The sequence below is a fragment of the Phoca vitulina genome, unplaced genomic scaffold (genome assembly GCF_004348235.1).
Source record: "Phoca vitulina isolate PV1807 unplaced genomic scaffold, GSC_HSeal_1.0 scaffold19, whole genome shotgun sequence".
Classification (NCBI taxonomy): Eukaryota; Metazoa; Chordata; class Mammalia; order Carnivora; family Phocidae; genus Phoca; species Phoca vitulina.
In genome coordinates, this window is record NW_022589722.1 from 29132918 (window position 1) to 29149585 (window position 16668).

Below are 16668 nucleotides of genomic sequence, written 5' to 3' on the forward strand. Positions count from 1 at the left end.
CCGGCGGCGGAGCGGGGGGGGGGGGTCGGAGGGGGGCGACTTTTTTGGTGGGGGGGTTTTTTGGTTTTTCCCCCCCCCCCCCCCACTGGGCTATTTGTTCTTTTTCCTTTCCTTTGAGTTTCTCTATTTATTTATTTTTTACCCCTTGATGACATTTTTAACTATTGACTGATCAATTGCAGATTTTCAGGCACGAGCAAAGCAAGGAAAGACAAAAAATTTAAAAGTGATTTTTGAGCTTCAGTGGAAACGTGACTTAAAGAATCAGTCCCCCCCCTTTGGTATTTTTCTGTTAAATATTATTTCTCTTGCATTTGGCTCAGGGAAGACTACTTAGGTGTTAGTGTGGACGCTCTGTGACATTTTGCCACGTTGCAATAAGTACTCGACAAAAGCCCCAGTGAGCAGTGACTTGTGCTGAGCCGGCTTTCTCTCAGCCTTGCTCTGGGTGATCGGTGGGGACAGTTCCCGGCACGCTGGCGAGTGAGGTGCCCCCCACTCGCCGTTAGAGAAGATGAGGCGTGGGATAGAGATGCCCTATCCTGGAGAAAGCTCTCCAGGTGTTGGTCTTCGTCACTACTCCGCCTTGGGTAGACTGTTGGGGCAGGTGTTTCTCTGGGGCTTCTTCCGTGTCATAGACAATCCTGTGTGGTCATTGTCCTCTGAGTTCCCGACCCAGGACAACACAGTATTATCCTAGCTTCATGGTCCTAGATGCAAACATGCCAATGCCAAGAAGAGAAACATGGGTGCCTTTGGGGGGTGCTTTGCCTTAACGGCCTCTGGTTGGCTTTGTTGACGGGGACCTTTACCCTTTATGACATTTCCAACTATCGAAATGGGGACGCTTTAGAGAGCCAGAGAAGATGCTGACAACAATGACTGGCAGGGGACAATGGGCCAGGACTGTCCTGGGCCCACCCTGGCTTTGAGGAGCCTGTCAGGTGGAAGTGGGTGCCTCAAGCCTCATGGCAAAGGAAATCTATCTTTGATCTTCACACTGGCAACCCCTGGTGGCGCAAATGCTCGTGGTTTTCCCTCACGTATCTGTTGGACGTATTTGGGCTGCCGGAGTGACCCAAGTGTCTCCTTTGCAAAAAGCCACCTGCTGTTAAGATGCTCCGTGTAAGCCAAGGTCTCTTACAGTCTCTCCTTTCTGGGCCTTTGGCACACGCTGGCTGGTCTCACAGCTGGGTGGGGGCCTTTCAGGGCCCAGAGACCCCATTCCCTCCCCCTCATTATAACGGGGTTCTGAGCTGCTCTTTTGATCTGCCTGGCTGCTCTCTGGTCCCTGAGCCCTTTGCGGGTCGGTTACATATCGGAGTTATTTGGGTCGCAGAACAGGGCTCCCCTGGGGTGGGGGCAGTGGGTGTTTCAGGGCTGACCTGCAGTGTGCTGGGAGAGGTGGGTGGTGAGGAGCTTGCCTCGAAAAGCTAGCCAAGGGCGGGCTGTGCTTAATGTGTCTGATCACAACATCCTGGGAAGTGTGAAATAAATGGGGGTCACCTAGTAACGGGATGGGAGGGAAGAGGCCAGGAGTCCGGCTTCCAGGCGGGAGAGGAGGGTTCCTTGATTCTCTGAAAACCTCTGCTCAGTTCTCGGAAGCTCCCTGCAGAGCTCCTGGGTTTCACCGGAACTTTCTAACCACAGCAGAAGAGACCTTTAGTGAGCACCTACTGTGTGCTGGGCCCTCAGCCAGGTGCTGTCACAGGTCCCATGTTGTGGAATCCACCCAGTGGTTCTGGGAAGGAGGTTTGAGCGTCCGCTTGTTTGCAGAGGAGACACCTGAGCTTCGGGAGGTTAAAGCTGCTTTTGAATCCAGGTTGTGAGTTGTGAGGGCCCGTGCAGTTTCTCTCGCTCATTCATTGGTTCACCTGTGGTTTTATTCTTTGGCTTCTCATTCAGCTCAGACACGGGGGCTGTGGTGAGAGAAGCCCTGGGGGGCTGTGGGTGGAGGCGCCCGGCCCAGCCTGGGGAGGTCGGGGAGACGTCCGGGAAACAGGTGTGTGTGCCCGGAGGTGGGTGGTGCGCAGAGCCTTTCAGCAGAGGGGACAGCATACGTGAGGGCTCAGAGGCAGGATTGCCGGTGTGCCGGGGGGAAACCCGGAGGCGTGAGCTTGGCCTGAGTGGTGAGAGGGAGGCCGGGCATCCGGTGTGGCCTCTTGAGCGGATCGAAGGATCTGGGGCTTTAGCCTAGAGCAGCAGGATGGCCCTGCGGACATTCGGTGAGCGGGAGGGAGTGGCTTCGTCCAAAGTGCATTTTGGGACGGTTGTTCTGGAGGCTGGCTCGGCGCTGGCAGTAGGAGAAGGCCAGACAAGGTTGTGGGGACAGCCAGAGAGCACGGGGCCTGGACTTGGCCTCTTTCCCACATATGACCTTTCCATAGAGCTGGCGCCTAATCGCAGCTTTACCACTTGCTGCCTCGGCTGACGACCAGGTTCCTCTAGAGAAGCCTCGCCTGACCCGACTCACGGCATCCGAGGACCAGCAAGTAAATGCCTTTGAGGCGGAAACAGACAAATCACCTTGTGAGAGGATCTGACTCGAAGATCGAGCCCTACCAATTGGAGGCAATATTTCAACAAGAAGTTTTCAATCCAGAAATTTCAAGAATTTTCAGCCCATCCACGTGGGCTGATTGGACTTTGATGGAGAGACAGGGGCACGGCTCACTGCATCTCCTCTGTTACCCTGAGAGGGGCCTAATGAGGCAGCGGAAGCCCAGAGAGGTGAAGGGACTTGCCCAGGGCCCCATAGCTAAGCAGCACTGGAGACTGAATTTGAACCCACCGCCTCTGACTTCAAAGTTCAGGCTGTTCTTCACTGTAGAAGCATACCAGTGGTCAAGAACCAACACAGTAGGAGAGAGACCATTTATTTTTTATTTTATTTTTTAAAAAGATTACTTATTTATTTATTTGACAGGGAGAGCAAGAGAGAGAGAGAGAGAGAGAGAGAGAGAGAGAGAGCACAGCGGGGGAGTGGCAGGCAGAGGCAGAGGGAGAAGCAGGCTTCCCCCTGAGCAGGGAGCCTGATGCGGGGCTCCATCCCAGGACCCTGAGATCATGACCGGAGCCAAAGGCAGATGCTTAACCAACTAAGCCATCTAGGCGCCCCCGCTTAACCGACTAAGCCATCCGGGTGCCCAGGTGCCCTGAGAGAGAGACCATTTGTTGGTGCCTCCCCTGCTTCAGGGCCTTTGCACTTCCCTCTGCCTTGGTTCTCTTTCCCCAGGTCTGGGTGTGTGGCTGGCTCCCTCTCAGCACTCACCTTTGAGGCGACATCACCTCTTCAGACAGGCCTTTCTCGATCCCCCAATTTCAAGTAACAATCACCCTTTCCCCACTACTCATTATTCCGTTACTCTGTTCTGTCTTCTTCCAGGCACATATTATTATCTGAAAGTGTCTTCTCTATGTACTTGTGCGTTTACTTTGTTGCCCCCCCCACCCCCTTCCCTTGAGGGCAGTGACTTTGCTTTCTTACTGCTCTTTCTGGCACTCGGAACAGTGACGGTATGTAGGGCTGTGGTAAATGTTTGTTGAATAAATAAATGCATTAATTAATTCATTCCCCTCCCCCCCCCCGTTTCATTTTCTTCCCACCCACGGGCACAGAAGAAGCACCTGCCGCCTGGCCAGGATGTGTGCCTTGCTCAAGGTCACTCTGCTGGATGGGGAGTCGGGACGGGGGCCCAGGTGGTCTCCGCGCAGCGGGTCCCGGCGGGTCCCAGCGGCCCTGTTGCACTGCCAGCGTGCTGCGTTGTTCTGTGGACCAGGTGTAAACGCTTCCCAGCTAGAAGCCGTTTGTTTGGGAAATGTTGCTCCCCCTCCGTGGGTCGGCTGCGTTCTCCGCACGGTGGCTGACACGCTGCTGAGGCTCCATAAATATTAAATGGGTATTAAAAGAAGGCTCTGCGTAACCAGTTTCCCTGATTTCTTCAAGCAGGGCCCATTGCGAACCCCCTTTATGTGAAATGCAGCATTTCACTGCGGAGCGCCTCCTGGGACGCCTTGCCGCCCGCCTTTTCTGGCTGAGTCCCCTGGTGCAGAGCCGTCCTCCCCCGCCCCCAGCTGCAGGCCGAAGGCAGGGCCTGTAGGCTCATGCCCCTCGGGGGCAGGGACGGGTGGAAGCCCCTGAGACCTCCCCTTTCAGAGGGCTGTGCCTGGCCGGCCAGCCTCCCTGCAGGGCTGTGCGGTGGGCGAGTGGGAGAGGGACCAGGAGTCTTCAACCTCCAGCCGAGGCCTCTTGGCACCCCCCCACCCCCGCCAGGCCTGCGCTGGGCACTAGGGAAAGAGACTGGCGAGACACGTACTTGGTTCCTCCACCCATCCCTGCATCCTTTCATCCCTCCATCTATTCATCCATCCATCCGTCCGTTCATGGGTCCCTCCCTCCTTACCTTCCTCCCTGGAGCCATTCATTCACCAATGCCAGGTGTATGCAAGGGTCTGCAGGGCCCTGGGGTGACAGTAATAATGTTGGGACAATCGCTAACATTTATTGGGCACTTACTACGTGCTGGGTCCTGTGACAAGCGGTTTCCACGTGTGCCCTCATTTAATCTCCATGACTGAATGAGGGAGCTCCTGTTTTCCCTGCATTCCGGCTGAGGAGACAGAGCCTCCTGGAGGCGAAGCTAGTACCTCATGGTTGCAGAGCTTGGCGGGGGGAGGGGGGCGGCACTGGAGCTTCGTGGGTGGCGGGGAGTGAGTGAGACCCAGGCCCTGCCTCCAGGGGACGTCTGGCTCCTCACGGCACCCTGGAATGAGGACCCCGATCAAGGGCTCTCTGAGGAAAGTCTGGCTTTGTCGAGGGGTAAAGGGCGCATCAGCTTTTGCCCACTGGAGAAGGAGGGAAAGGGGTCCGGGAGCCCTGGCGTCGGGCTGCCTGCAGCGCGACCTTGGTGGCCCGCGCCCTCTGTGCTGGGCCCGGCAAGAGTCTTCAGGTCTCCGAGGTGCGCCTCTCCCCTCTGTAGGTTGGGAGGGTAGGGATGTCCATCTCATAGGTTGGGGCGAGGCTCGCGGAACAAGACCCCTGCGAAGCGTTGGACGTGGCGGCTCCAAACGGGAACACAGCACCCTGTCGCTGATGGGCTCAAGGGGCGGGGGGCGGGGGGGGGGGCTGGAGCCCTCGGGGCACGGGACCGTGCGGCTGCCGCCAGGGCAGGGCTAGGCCAGGCAGGGCTTCCAGACGCTGGGGCTGGGATTTCCGGCAGGGGTGTGTTCCAGTCTGCTGGCATTTGAGAACTTTCGGGTTCTCCAGGCCCTTTTGCTCACAGTCGACACCCCGTTCCGCAGATGCCCCGGTACCTGGGCAGCAGCTGCTCACAGCAGGCCCTCGATTCGCAGGTGTTACACTGAACTGAAGTGCGATCATAATAGGAACATGGAGTCTTCGCTGAGTGCTTGGTACCCGCCAGGCGCTATGCTCAGGATCCCCATTCATTTAACCTGCACAGCTGCCCTGGGTTGTGGTGTTACTATTATCAAACTGATTTCCAGGAAGAGGAAGCTGAGGCTCAGAGAGGTTAGGACATTGGCCCAAGGTCACACAGTGAGTCTGTACAATGTTAGGGCTCAAACCCCTGTCCAGATCTGGACCTTGGGAGGTCTGGGCCTCAGCGTCTGCGGCCCCCAGGCCTCTCCCAGGGTTACAGAGGGAAACAGGTCAGCTCCCACAGGGATTTTGTGAGTCCCGAGGCCAGGACACCCCCACTAGGGCACCTCAGAGGCCTGCCAGGCCGTCTCTGCTGGGAGAGCGGAATCACAGAGAAACAATTAGCAGGACAAAGAACAGGAGCAAGTGTATTCTGGGGGAAAGCAGATTTTTTTTCTTGTCTTCCAAGTAGAGAAGAGTGAGAGATGTGTGTTTTGAATTAGGATGCCTTTTTTTGGGGGTGGGGTGGGGGAGGAGGAGGATATTGTTGTTTCTTACACCTTGTATGGGCACGATTGTTGAGATTTTTAAAAAATTAATAATCCACTTCGCACGTAATTAAAATGTTCTCCAGTCTCTAATTTTTGTCGTTTTCCTAATCTAATTTGTTTTCTGACGGTGTCGATTCTTCTTCCATGTGCAAAGCAAAGGGGATTTTTCTTCGTTTAACGTGACTGGGATATGACTGACCAGGAATAGTTTATATGATGTTATTTTCTCCTCGGTTAAATTCAGTGCAAATGGAATTGGAGGGTCTTAATGACCAAAAATGGAAACAAAACACAACAAAACATCTTCAAGGCCTTATCTCTTTACACAGTTAAAAAAAATGATTATGGGAACGCATGAGAAAGCTAGCTGGTCTTAGAAAGGAGGCATTGGCTGTGGTGGGCAGTGTGTGAGCCTGTCGGGGTGGGATGGAGACTGAGCCGGGGCCCGAGTCAGAATTGGTCAGAAGGATGTTAAAATCCAGTTGCTGCAAATGCATACGGCACTTTCCGAGGGAAGACAGGGCAAAGAGAATGATGGCATTTGCAGGCTGCGGTTCTGTGTGGATTGGATTTGGGAAGGTTTTTTTTTTTTTAAGTAGATCCTCCCCCCCCCCCCCCCCCAGGGCCACCCCCTGAGCTGAGTTGGTGGATGGCAATCTGTCTGGGAAAATCCCTTCTCTAGGCTCTGCTCAAAGATATCTTTAGGCGACATTGATGTTGAGGAAGGAATTTGCGCCCGCCCGTGCTCTCCACTTGCTGGGGCTTGCAGGGGTGTGGGTGGGGTGTGTTTGGGGGTCTGTGGGGAGGGAGCTGGGTGGCAGGGGAATCTTCCCTATTCCCCCATTCGGATAAGTGAAACTTACCTTACCTGTTTCCAGAATACCAACCATTGTCCTGCCCCAGCTCCCGGTCACCCTGTGGGCTCTGGCGAATTTTGTGGAAGAACAACAACAAAAAAAATGTCTTAAGTATTTAAACATGTCGGACCACGCATGCATCCATCCCCGGCGTTGTGGGTTTTTTTCTTTTCTTTTTTTTTTTTTGGTTCCCCTCCCCTTCCTCTCCTTTTCTTTTTACCAAAGTATATTCATCAAACTGCTGAGTTGGAAAGATCTGTAATGAGTTTTTGAGCTGTATGACTGTGTTTTTTTTCTCTCCCCCCTTCGTCTTTCTAAATCTTCATCTGACATTAAATAAAGCAAATCCCAAACAGATTAACTGTCGTACGGTTCTGCTCCGTCTCCTCAGTCTGTTCCCAGGTCTGGCTTGGGGCCGGGCAGCGGCGGCGGCGGCGGGAGATGCCTGGGCGGCCAGCAGAGGTCCATGTGGCGCGCTAGGTGGGATCCCGGCGTCCTGAAGGCAGAGGCCCTGGCCCTCCTGCCCTGCGGCCTGGGCATGGCGTTCTCCCAGTCGCACGTGATAGCCGCTCGGCGGCACCCGCACAGCCGGCTCATCATTGAAGTGGACGAGTACAGCTCCAACCCCACCCAGGCCTTTACCTTCTACAACATCAACCAGGGCCGCTTCCAGCCACCGCACGTGCAGATGTAAGTGGGCCGGTCTGGGTGGGACCGGCTGCCCGGGGTGGGCTCGCGGACGCGGGGTGCCTCCTGGCCTCGGGGCCCAACGGCTGAGGATGCTTGTTGGCCGATGCGATTCTGGAGGCTCCGAGTCGGGAGGGATGTGTGAGACGTCGCTGGGACGGCCTGGAGGCCGGTTCTGGCTCCGAGTGCTGTTTCAGTTGGCGGGGAGATGTTTCACAAATATTTAACAATGAGGTGATGGCACATAAAAATCCAGACTTCTGGCTTTGCTTTAGGAAACCGCAAGTCCCGGCAACTGCGGGCCCACAAGGCCTCACGGCGATGTCTGGGGGGCTGAGCTCCAGATGCCCCCTCTTGGTATTTGGGTTGGTGACTCCTGGTCTAATTCATGTTCCTCATTGTACCACTGGGGAGACTGAGGGCCCGAGAGGGAGGGGCCTTGCTCCTTGCTCCAGGCTCCTAGTTTTGGGCTGGCTGTCTTCCCTGACCTCTGTCTCTTTCTTTTGTCCAGACCCCTTTTGCTTCTATAGGGAAAGCAGAGATGCTTTCCTCAAGGACTGGGGAGTCCTGCCGCCTGCCCACTGGGGCTGATGGAGAATTCCAGAGATGTCCCAGCAGGAAGGCCAAGGCGAGGGCACAGATTCGGGATCCCCTGGGACTGGGGGGAAACTTTCCCCTCCCTGGGTGGTTTTCTGAGGTCTGGAGAGGCAGGGGAAGCCCAGGGAGGAAGTGGTTAAACTCCCGGCTCTGCCCCAGGCAGCTCCTAGAAGACCCTCCCCCTCCTTTATCCGCGACTTCTTCCAGGGCTGTGAGCACCAACTTGAGGGAGCAGTGATAACGTGGGGGCCTGGTGGCTGTCCCTTTGGGGAGACTGGAGAATCTGGCTCGTGGACCACTTTGGAGAAGGAGGCCAGGGGGTTTCCAATCCCAGGCCAGGAGGTTGGGGGCGGGTGGGTCGCTGCCTCTGGTTCCCATGTGGCTCCCTCAGGAGCCGCCCTCTGTTGGGAAGTGTGAGTGCGGACAGATTCCTCATGGGAAGAAGGGCTCTGGGAGGCAGGCAGGCACCAGGCCTGGGGTGCGCTCTAGCGCTGGGCATACACCCTCCCCTCGGTGCTTGCTTGGGAAAACGCCCATCTCTGTGGGCACTGAGGCCTGGTGCTGTCAGTAGCTGCCTACTTTATTTTTTGGCACATTTCTACTCGGGGAACTAACTGCCTCCTATTTCCATCTTGGGGGCCAGATTGGCAGGTTGGGTCAAGACGGAAGGCCCAGGTTCGCAGCATTTGATTTCTTAGTGGTGGGGACCTTGAGGCCTGGCAGGGCCGCTGCAGGGAGGGAGACCTTCCCCAGGCTGGGTTTTGTCTTTTGTCCGTGGGGTTAGTCCGCTGGGGCTGGAAGTGACCATGCCTGGGGTCCCCGGAGGCTGGGCTGGACTCCTGCCCCAGCGGGGACGGGCAAGAGCACCTGGGGGGCAGGCAGAGCAGGTGGGGTTCATGTAGCCTGTGGCCCTGCCCCACTTAGAAGGGTCCCCGGGCACCGGAGATAATGCCGTGTGGCACCGTGCAGAGCTGTCGCTTACAGGGCCCCGCAGACACCCAGGCAGGCCCCAGCCCCAGAACAGAGCTGGGGGAACAGGAGGTCAGAGGGGAGGAGGCCTGCCCCACGCCCATGCCCATCTCACCCGGCCTGCTCCACGCGGCCACCTCCCGGGACAGGGGTTCCAGGCTGCCATCGGCAGTGGGGCTCAGGGGTTTGGGCAGTGAGTGCCCCGGGAAGAGCATGCCCTGAGCCCTGGTTCTGGGCTCCTCATCCAGTGTTCCCTCATTGCTTGCTCGGGCCAGCCCGGCTCTGAGACGCAACTTTGCATAAAGCCGGGGGAAGCCAGGGCCAGGCAGGGACTGGGGGGCTGCTTCCTCCCACCCCCCCTTCTTCCAGACTGCAGGCCCCCAGCACGAGGGAAGCGTGCGGGCTGCTGACGGCGGCTGTGCGGGTTTCCATGGCGAGTCTCCATCGTGGGAGACACAGGGAGGATGGATTCCGCTTCCCGACACGTGATTTATCACCGCCCTGGGCTTTGTCTCCGGGGTGAGGGATCGAGGGGCCGTATTTAATAAATCCACAATTTATATTCAATAACAACAGTGACAACCCAAACGTGGCCCCCGATTGAGCCGTGTGATTTATGTGGTTGCCCCAGAGACCCTGGGGGTGATGAGACTGCCTTTGCCTGAATAATGAATCTCTGGATCTGGGCCTCTGGGTTCAGGGCCCCGAGACCAAAGATCCCTCACCCTGAAGTCCTAGAAACCCTGTGGTGGCCTAGGGAGAGCCCCTCCAGGCGCCAGCCCTTCTGCCCTGGGGGGGCCGGGTGGATGTGTGGCCCTGTGAGCGGTGAGAAGCCTCGATGGGCAGGGTTATCCTGACGGTCTGCCTGAGAGGTGCCTTGGGGGCTGGGGTGGGGCATAGTGACTCTCCTCGCTGACCTTTAAAAAGAATCCTGTTGGTGGAGACTCGAGTCATCCCATTTAAAGACCCTCCAAGCACATCTTGAAGAATGTAGCCGAGGGGCGCCTGGGTGGCTCAGTCGTTAAGCGTCTGCCTTCGGCTCAGGTCATGGTCCCAGGGTCCTGGGATCGAGCCCCGCATCGGGCTCCCTGCTCCACGGGAAGCCTCCTTTTCCCTCTCCCACTCCCCCTGCTTGTGTTCCTTCTCTCACTAGCTCTCTCTCATCAAATAAATAAATAAAATCTTAAAAAAAAGAATGTAGCCAAGTGGCTGGAGCATGGCTGTGAGCCCGGCCTGGAGATGCCCCCGTGTGCCGGGCTCCTGGACCTCCCAGCCGTGCCCGGTCAGTGCGTTCATCCCCTCTCCAATGCGCTGAGGTTTCAGAGGGGACCCTGTGGTCCCAGCCCGTCCACACACTGAGAAGCCCCCAGAGGCAGTGGGGGTCAGCCTTGAGCCCAGAGAGGACGGAGGGGCAAGGCAGGAGGAGAGGCGAGGCCTGGAACATTCCGTGCCTCCTCCTGCCTCAGGTCCTTGCATGTGCTGTCACTTCTGCCTCCCCCACGCTTTGCCCTGATAACACGGACTCATTCTTCAGATCTCACCCAGCCGTCACTTCCTCAGGAAGGCTCTCTGATGGCTCGCCAGACCAGGTCTCCCCTTCCCTTGAAGCCGGCCCCAGCTCTAGGGGCTCTCCCTGCCACCAGCCTGGGGCTGGGCCCTGGAGCCTAGCACAGCAGAGAGATAGGAAGAAGAAAGAAAAGGGAGTGAGGATAAGGCAGGGAGTATGGCCCCAGAAGAGTGGGGGAGATCAAGGAGGGATTCCTGGGGGCAGCAGCATAACCCCTGGGCTAGAAGAACCAGCAAAAGCAAAGGCTCAGAGGTGGGAAGGAAGGGCAGGCACGGGACTCAGGAGGGCAGTGTGGTGGGGGTCACCTCAGAATGAGGGCCTCGTGAAAAGAGCACTGGACATTTGTGTGACACAAATCACTGTCACTGCCTGGGTCTCAGTTTCCCCACTGTTGAATGAGGGGAGGGGATTGGTAGGCTCTCCCATTCGGGAACACCATGGCTGCTGCGCAGTCACTTGTCTAGACATGTGGTTGGAACCTCACTGAAGGGAGGAGTCCTCTGCCCCCCATGGCCCCCCATCCTTCAGAGCTCCCCATTTCCCCAGAAGTAGAGATGATGGAGGGGACGGCCTCTGCAGAGTTTTTGCCCTTCCAGAGAGCCAGTGGCTCATGGGAGGGGGAGCCCCGAGAAGGGCCAGGGCCCAGGAAGCGGCTGCAGGGGTCACTCATATCCAGCCTTCGAGCCTCGAAGGTCTTTGAGTTTTCACACCTTCTCCCAGAGTGAGCAGGCTGTCCCCACCCTACAGAGCTGGCCTGGAGGGTGGGAGGGTCCAGGGCACAGTGAGGAGGTGGCCCAGTTGGGGTGCAGGCCTAGTCTGGGCACTGGAGGCCATGTTCTCTATTCTGCACCCTTCCTGCCGCCATGATCCCTGTGGGAATATCCCTTGTTAGGCGGGGGAGAGGTGGCGACAGGTTTCAGGTCTTAGAGAGAAAGCTGCAACTGTCACCTTGTCTCTGGCCCCTGCAGAATGTCACTGGAAAATAACCATTTCGCTTTGTTTTCTCTTGTCACAGAAGGTGTTGGGGTTAGATGCCCAAATTCCTGTCGTGAAGACCCAGGTTCAAATCTACTCTTTAACTTGCTAGCCAAGGCCTTGGATACGGGACTAACGTTTCCAACCTCAGTAACTCCCCGGGGCCGCTGTGACTCAGGTGTTAGCCAGCGTTTGGCATGACAAGTGTCAGAAACCCAATGTGAGTTGTCTTAAGGGTAAAAGAAGAGTTTACTGGCTCACTTAGTTAGTGAGAAGGTCCATGTTTGGACCCAGCTTCAGGTATGTCAAGCTCTCCCACCTTCTGGTATGCTCCCTTTCTTTCTCTTTCTCCATATCTTGACTCTTCTTCTTCTTCTTTTTTTTTTTTTTAAAGATTTTATTTATTTATTTGACAGAGAGAGAGATAGTGAGAGCAGGAACACAAGCAGGGGGAGTGGGAGAGGGAGAGGGAGAAGCAGGCTTCCCGCGGAGCAGGGAGCCCGATGTGGGGCTCCATCCCAGGACCCTGGGATCATGACCTGAGCCGAAGGCAGACGCTTAACGACTGAGCCACCCAGGCGCTGCATATCTTGACTCTTCTTTTTCTTGTCCTCGTCTGTAAAATGGGCACACCCATAGTACCCTGCCCACACAGTCATCGTGAGCGCGAGGACAGTGAGTGCGTGTCATGCGCTTAGCAGATGACCAGCTCTCGATCTGGGAGAAGCATCAAGCACCCATCCCATTACCGTTTGTTGTTATTTCAATACAAAATACAAGCCAAATAGCTGGAGGATGGTGCAGGGAAGTAAGATTCTTTATTTTTTTCTCTGGGGATTATTAGGTTTGCATCCTCACTGAGCTCAGTAGCCTCGAGGTGGAGGGAAATAAGCACGTAGTTAATTAAAGAGCCCGGGCTCCAGCAGCAGGCCAGCCCCACTGGAGCCCTCAGAACTCGCGCTGCTCTTGGCTGGCTGGTGGCGGGCGGGGCTGAGGCCTGCTCAGGCTCCTTGCTAAGGGGCTCAGGGGAGGAGAGCTTGTTGGGACCAGAGGTGGCTCTGGAGGTGGCATCTCGCTCCCTGTCTCTGCCTTCTTCGTCTCTCTTGTCTCTTTGACTTGGCCTCTGTCACCTTGTGGCACGCCGACGACCTCAGTGTGTGTAGGGGTGAATGAGCGAATGAATGAATGAATCTGATTGGCTCACTCATGTTCCTGTGCCAGGACGAGAGCCCAGTAGCGATCGGCTGCCCTGGGTCCAGTAGCTGTGTTGGGGCAGCAGGATGTGCAGGTGACCCACAGGCCTGCCACCTGCCAGACTGTCTGTCCGGGGCTGGGTGGGGGGAGGGGGCAGAGGAGGGAAGGGACTCAGAGGACAGAGGCGTGGGAGGGGAGATTTTAGCTCCCAGACCAGCTCAGGTCCTACCTCCCCCTGGAAGCTTCTAGGGAGCCCCTTGCTGGGGTAGGGCCTTCTCTGGCCCCCAGCTTCTCTGTTGCCCCATCAAAGCTGCCTGGCCAAGTCTGTCTCTGCCATCAGTCTGGAGTCTCTTGGCCTGGGATCAGGCCTGGTTCATCCCTGTGGCCCCAGCATTGAGCTCAGGGCCGGCCCACAGCGGGTGGGCAGAATGTGCTGGGCTGAATGAATGAATGAATGAATGAAAGGATGCTTGGATGCAGAGGGAAGAGGAAGAGCCCCGGTGCCTTCTTGCTGGTCGCCATTGGACTCAGGGAATCTTCCTGTTCTCCCTGGTCACACCTCGCTCGGACCTGCCGGGGGTCTAACTCGGCTTGACCACCCCCCTCAAGGGCCAAGTGGGCTCCCGGCACCGGGATGCCATGCAGAGAGGCTGGCTTGGCGCCTCCGACTGTGGTGGATAGAGCGTTCTAATGCTCCCTGCACATTAGCATGCTGAACCCACGTCTCTCGTAAGGTGTTAATTAAATTTCTTCGAAGTATATTGTCTGAAAAAAAAAAAGGATAATTAGAAAGATGTCTTTAAAAGTATTTATGTAACTGATACGGTACCGCTTTTGGTTTGCCGCATAATTAGATTTAAACACAACTCCTCGAGCCGCATACTCATTTGGAGATAGCTGCTCGTTGAAATGTCATTGCGTTGTTTTTAAGAGTTTTGAGCCTGGCAAAATCATTCAGCTGAGGAGGTTGAATGTGGCAGGGGGAACACTGAACTGGGAGCATGGAGCACTGAACTGGGAGCACAGTCTCCCTTTATTCCCTGGGACGCCGGGGGCCACTCTCTCAGTGCTGTTGTCTGCGGAACCAGAGGGCTATGGTGGGCTTCCCGGAACAAGAAGTTACATTCCTGCAGCTCTTTTAATTTTCTGATAATTTTTGCTTAGTGAGGTAGCTCCATTTTACAGGCAAGCAAAGCAAGGCCAAGTTGAAGGTCATACATTAGTGATAAGGGGCAGAGCTGGGGTTTGAAGCCTGGTCTTCTGATTCCAGGACCCTTTTCCTACACACCCATGGGAAGCCCTTGTTTTTGTTTTGTTTGTTTTGTTTTTAAAGATTTTATTTATTTATTTGAGAGAGAGAGAGGGAGAGCATGAGCTGGGGGCGGGCAGAGGGGGAGGGACAAGCAGACTCCCCACTGAAGCTCGATCCCAGGACCCTGAGATCACAACCCGAGCTGAAGTCAGATGCTTAACCGCCTGAGCCACCCAGGCGCCCCTGGAAAGCCCTTGTTTTAAAAATGATGGGACCATCTCAGAGTTTAGAAAAACTGCCTTGGTTTCACGTGCTCCCGTGAAGTCCCCGCTTTCCCACGCGGCTCTCCCTGGGTGCTGTGCGTGCTCCGAGGGGCGCTGTGGGGGGACAGCTCTTTCACTAGGACCAGAGACTATAGCCCTTGCATTGTTGATGGGGCTGACGGCGCGCCCGAGGGGGTGAATGAAACTGGTTTTTAGGGGGTGAAAAAAAAGCTTATTCTTCTTATTATAAAGCCCAGATACACATACAGTGCATGAACACATACAGCTATCTATAGTGTTAAAATCTCATGGGAGGGGAGCGAGTAGGGAAGAAACATCTAAAGAGGCCCCGCAGGGGTGATGGGAGAGAGGGTTAGCAATAGCCCAACAGTGGGTTAGCTTCACAATCACACTGTGCCCACTGGTGCTCCCCACTCGTTACCTCCTTGGACCCTCCGAGGGCCCTGTGTTATAGAAGGGAAACTGAGGCCCGGGGGAACACACATTTTTGCCCAGCTGGCGAGCAGGAGAGTCAGGACTCGGACCTCCGATGTCCCATTGAGAAGGCTGGGCACACCGTCTGTGTTTGGGGTGGACGTGGTCCAGGCGGACGGGGCTGTGAGGTGTGGCTTCGGCCACGGGCTGGACACGGGTCACCTGCCGTGTCTTCTCTCCCTGCAGGGTGGACCCCGTGCCTCACGATGCCCCCAAGCCGCCCGGCTACACCCGCTTCGTCTGTGTGTCTGACACCCACTCGAGGACGGACCCCATCCAGATGCCCTACGGCGACGTGCTGATCCACGCCGGGGACTTCACAGAGCTGGGGCTCCCCAGCGAGGTCAAGAAGTTCAACGAGTGGCTTGGTAGGTGCTGGGCAGGAGGTGGCCTTGCTCTGCTCCCCGGGGAAGCCCTCCCTGACCTCCCACTCTGTCACACCTCGACGTCTCCTACCCCAGCACCTGTCTCAGCTGTGACTTGTTTGTGCGATTCTTTTGGCCTGGGAGATGCCCTCCTGAAGGGATTTTGCTCAGGTCTGTTTATGTCCACTGGCGTGTCCAGCCCCCGGTGCCTGGTACAGGTAGGTGTTCAACAAATAATTGGTGAGTGAATGAATGAATGAATGAATGGGCGAATGAATGAATGCCTCTCTGGGAATGGCGATATCCGGGCAGGCACCACCCACCGCCCTTGTGACGGCTTCCCCAGTGAGGGGACCCGCCAGCAAGAGGACACGCGTAGGCCCCTCCCGGGGGCAGCTGAGCGCTGTGGGCAATGGTGGGCGATGATTTACAAGCATACCCCCAGGGATTTGTCTTCAGCTTTTTGCTTTCTTCCCAAACAAAAACGACATCAATATGGAGCGCCCCTGGGAAAAGCTGCTTGCTTGGAATCCAGAGAAACCTCCGAGGGTGTTGTCTCTGCCGTGGCCTGGGGGACAGATGGAGGGCCCCTGGGTGGCCTCGCTACGAGCTTCCGGTCTTAGAGGTGTGGGTGCAGGGCCAGCCCACCTCAGGGCCCAGCCCCGCTGCCTGGGCTGCCAGCCGGTCCCACCCCCAAGGCCCTCCTGCTGCGCAGTGGGCTGGGAGCTCCGTGAGCAGAGGGCCAGGAGCGGCGCGGGAGGCTGCAGTGAGCGAGGGGCCCAGCTCCACCAGTAGAGACAAATATTTACAAGCAAGGCCTTCCCCTCTGCTTGGCAGGCTTGGAGCTTTAAATATTGATTTTTTGAATGGGAAATTCTGATCAAGTGCTCTGCTTGGGCTGGATCGTGTGAAGGATGGGGTGGGAGAGAGCTCCTGCAGGGTGGGTTGGCCGCAGGCTTCCACCCAGCCCCGTGCTGCCTCCTGGCCCCGGCCGCCCCCTAGGAGGGGGTCCTCGCTGCCTTCTCGTCCCCCTGGCTGTGGGTCTCCAAAGATGTGAGGCTGCACTTGGCTGAGCCAAGAGCCTATGTCTGAGGCAGATGCCAGGCTCCCACTGTGGGCCAGACAGTGTGTCACTTTATTGTTTATGTTCACTTGCGTGAATGAATGAATGAATGAGTGACTCTCTGGGAATGGCGATGCCGGGGGCAGGCCGTGTGTACCGTCATACATGACTTTTGGGAACTAGGTGAATTTAGGGACAGGTGCTGTTTTTGTCCCAATTACGAAGTAGAGGATGTCAGCCCGAGGTTCTCACCCTGAGGTTCTCTGGGGGGGGGACTGTTTCTGACGAGCCCCTGGCTCACGAAGAGGTCCCATCCCTGTGGAGTGGATGAATGAACCAAACAGGTTTTCCCTGCTGTTGGTGCAGGGAAAGGGGGCTGTTTCAGGCCGAGGGGACAGCGGAGGCTGGGGTGCCGGTGGACACTTGAGAGGAGCCGCTGTTTGCTGTGGCCGG

At 56.5% G+C, this 16668-nt stretch overlaps 1 protein-coding gene across 2 annotated transcripts in view; it reads left to right on the plus strand.

Annotated features, from left to right (window-relative positions):
- MPPED1 (metallophosphoesterase domain containing 1) overlaps nucleotides 1–16668 on the plus strand; it is a 74812-nt gene that overhangs the window by 5421 nt on the left and 52723 nt on the right. For both annotated transcript variants that reach the window (XM_032416176.1, XM_032416177.1), the window contains exons 2-3: nucleotides 7180–7478; nucleotides 14974–15155. In XM_032416176.1, the coding sequence (XP_032272067.1) occupies nucleotides 7255–7478; nucleotides 14974–15155 (406 nt within the window). In that variant the 5' untranslated portion in view covers nucleotides 7180–7254. The remainder of the gene's footprint in view (nucleotides 1–7179; nucleotides 7479–14973; nucleotides 15156–16668) is intronic.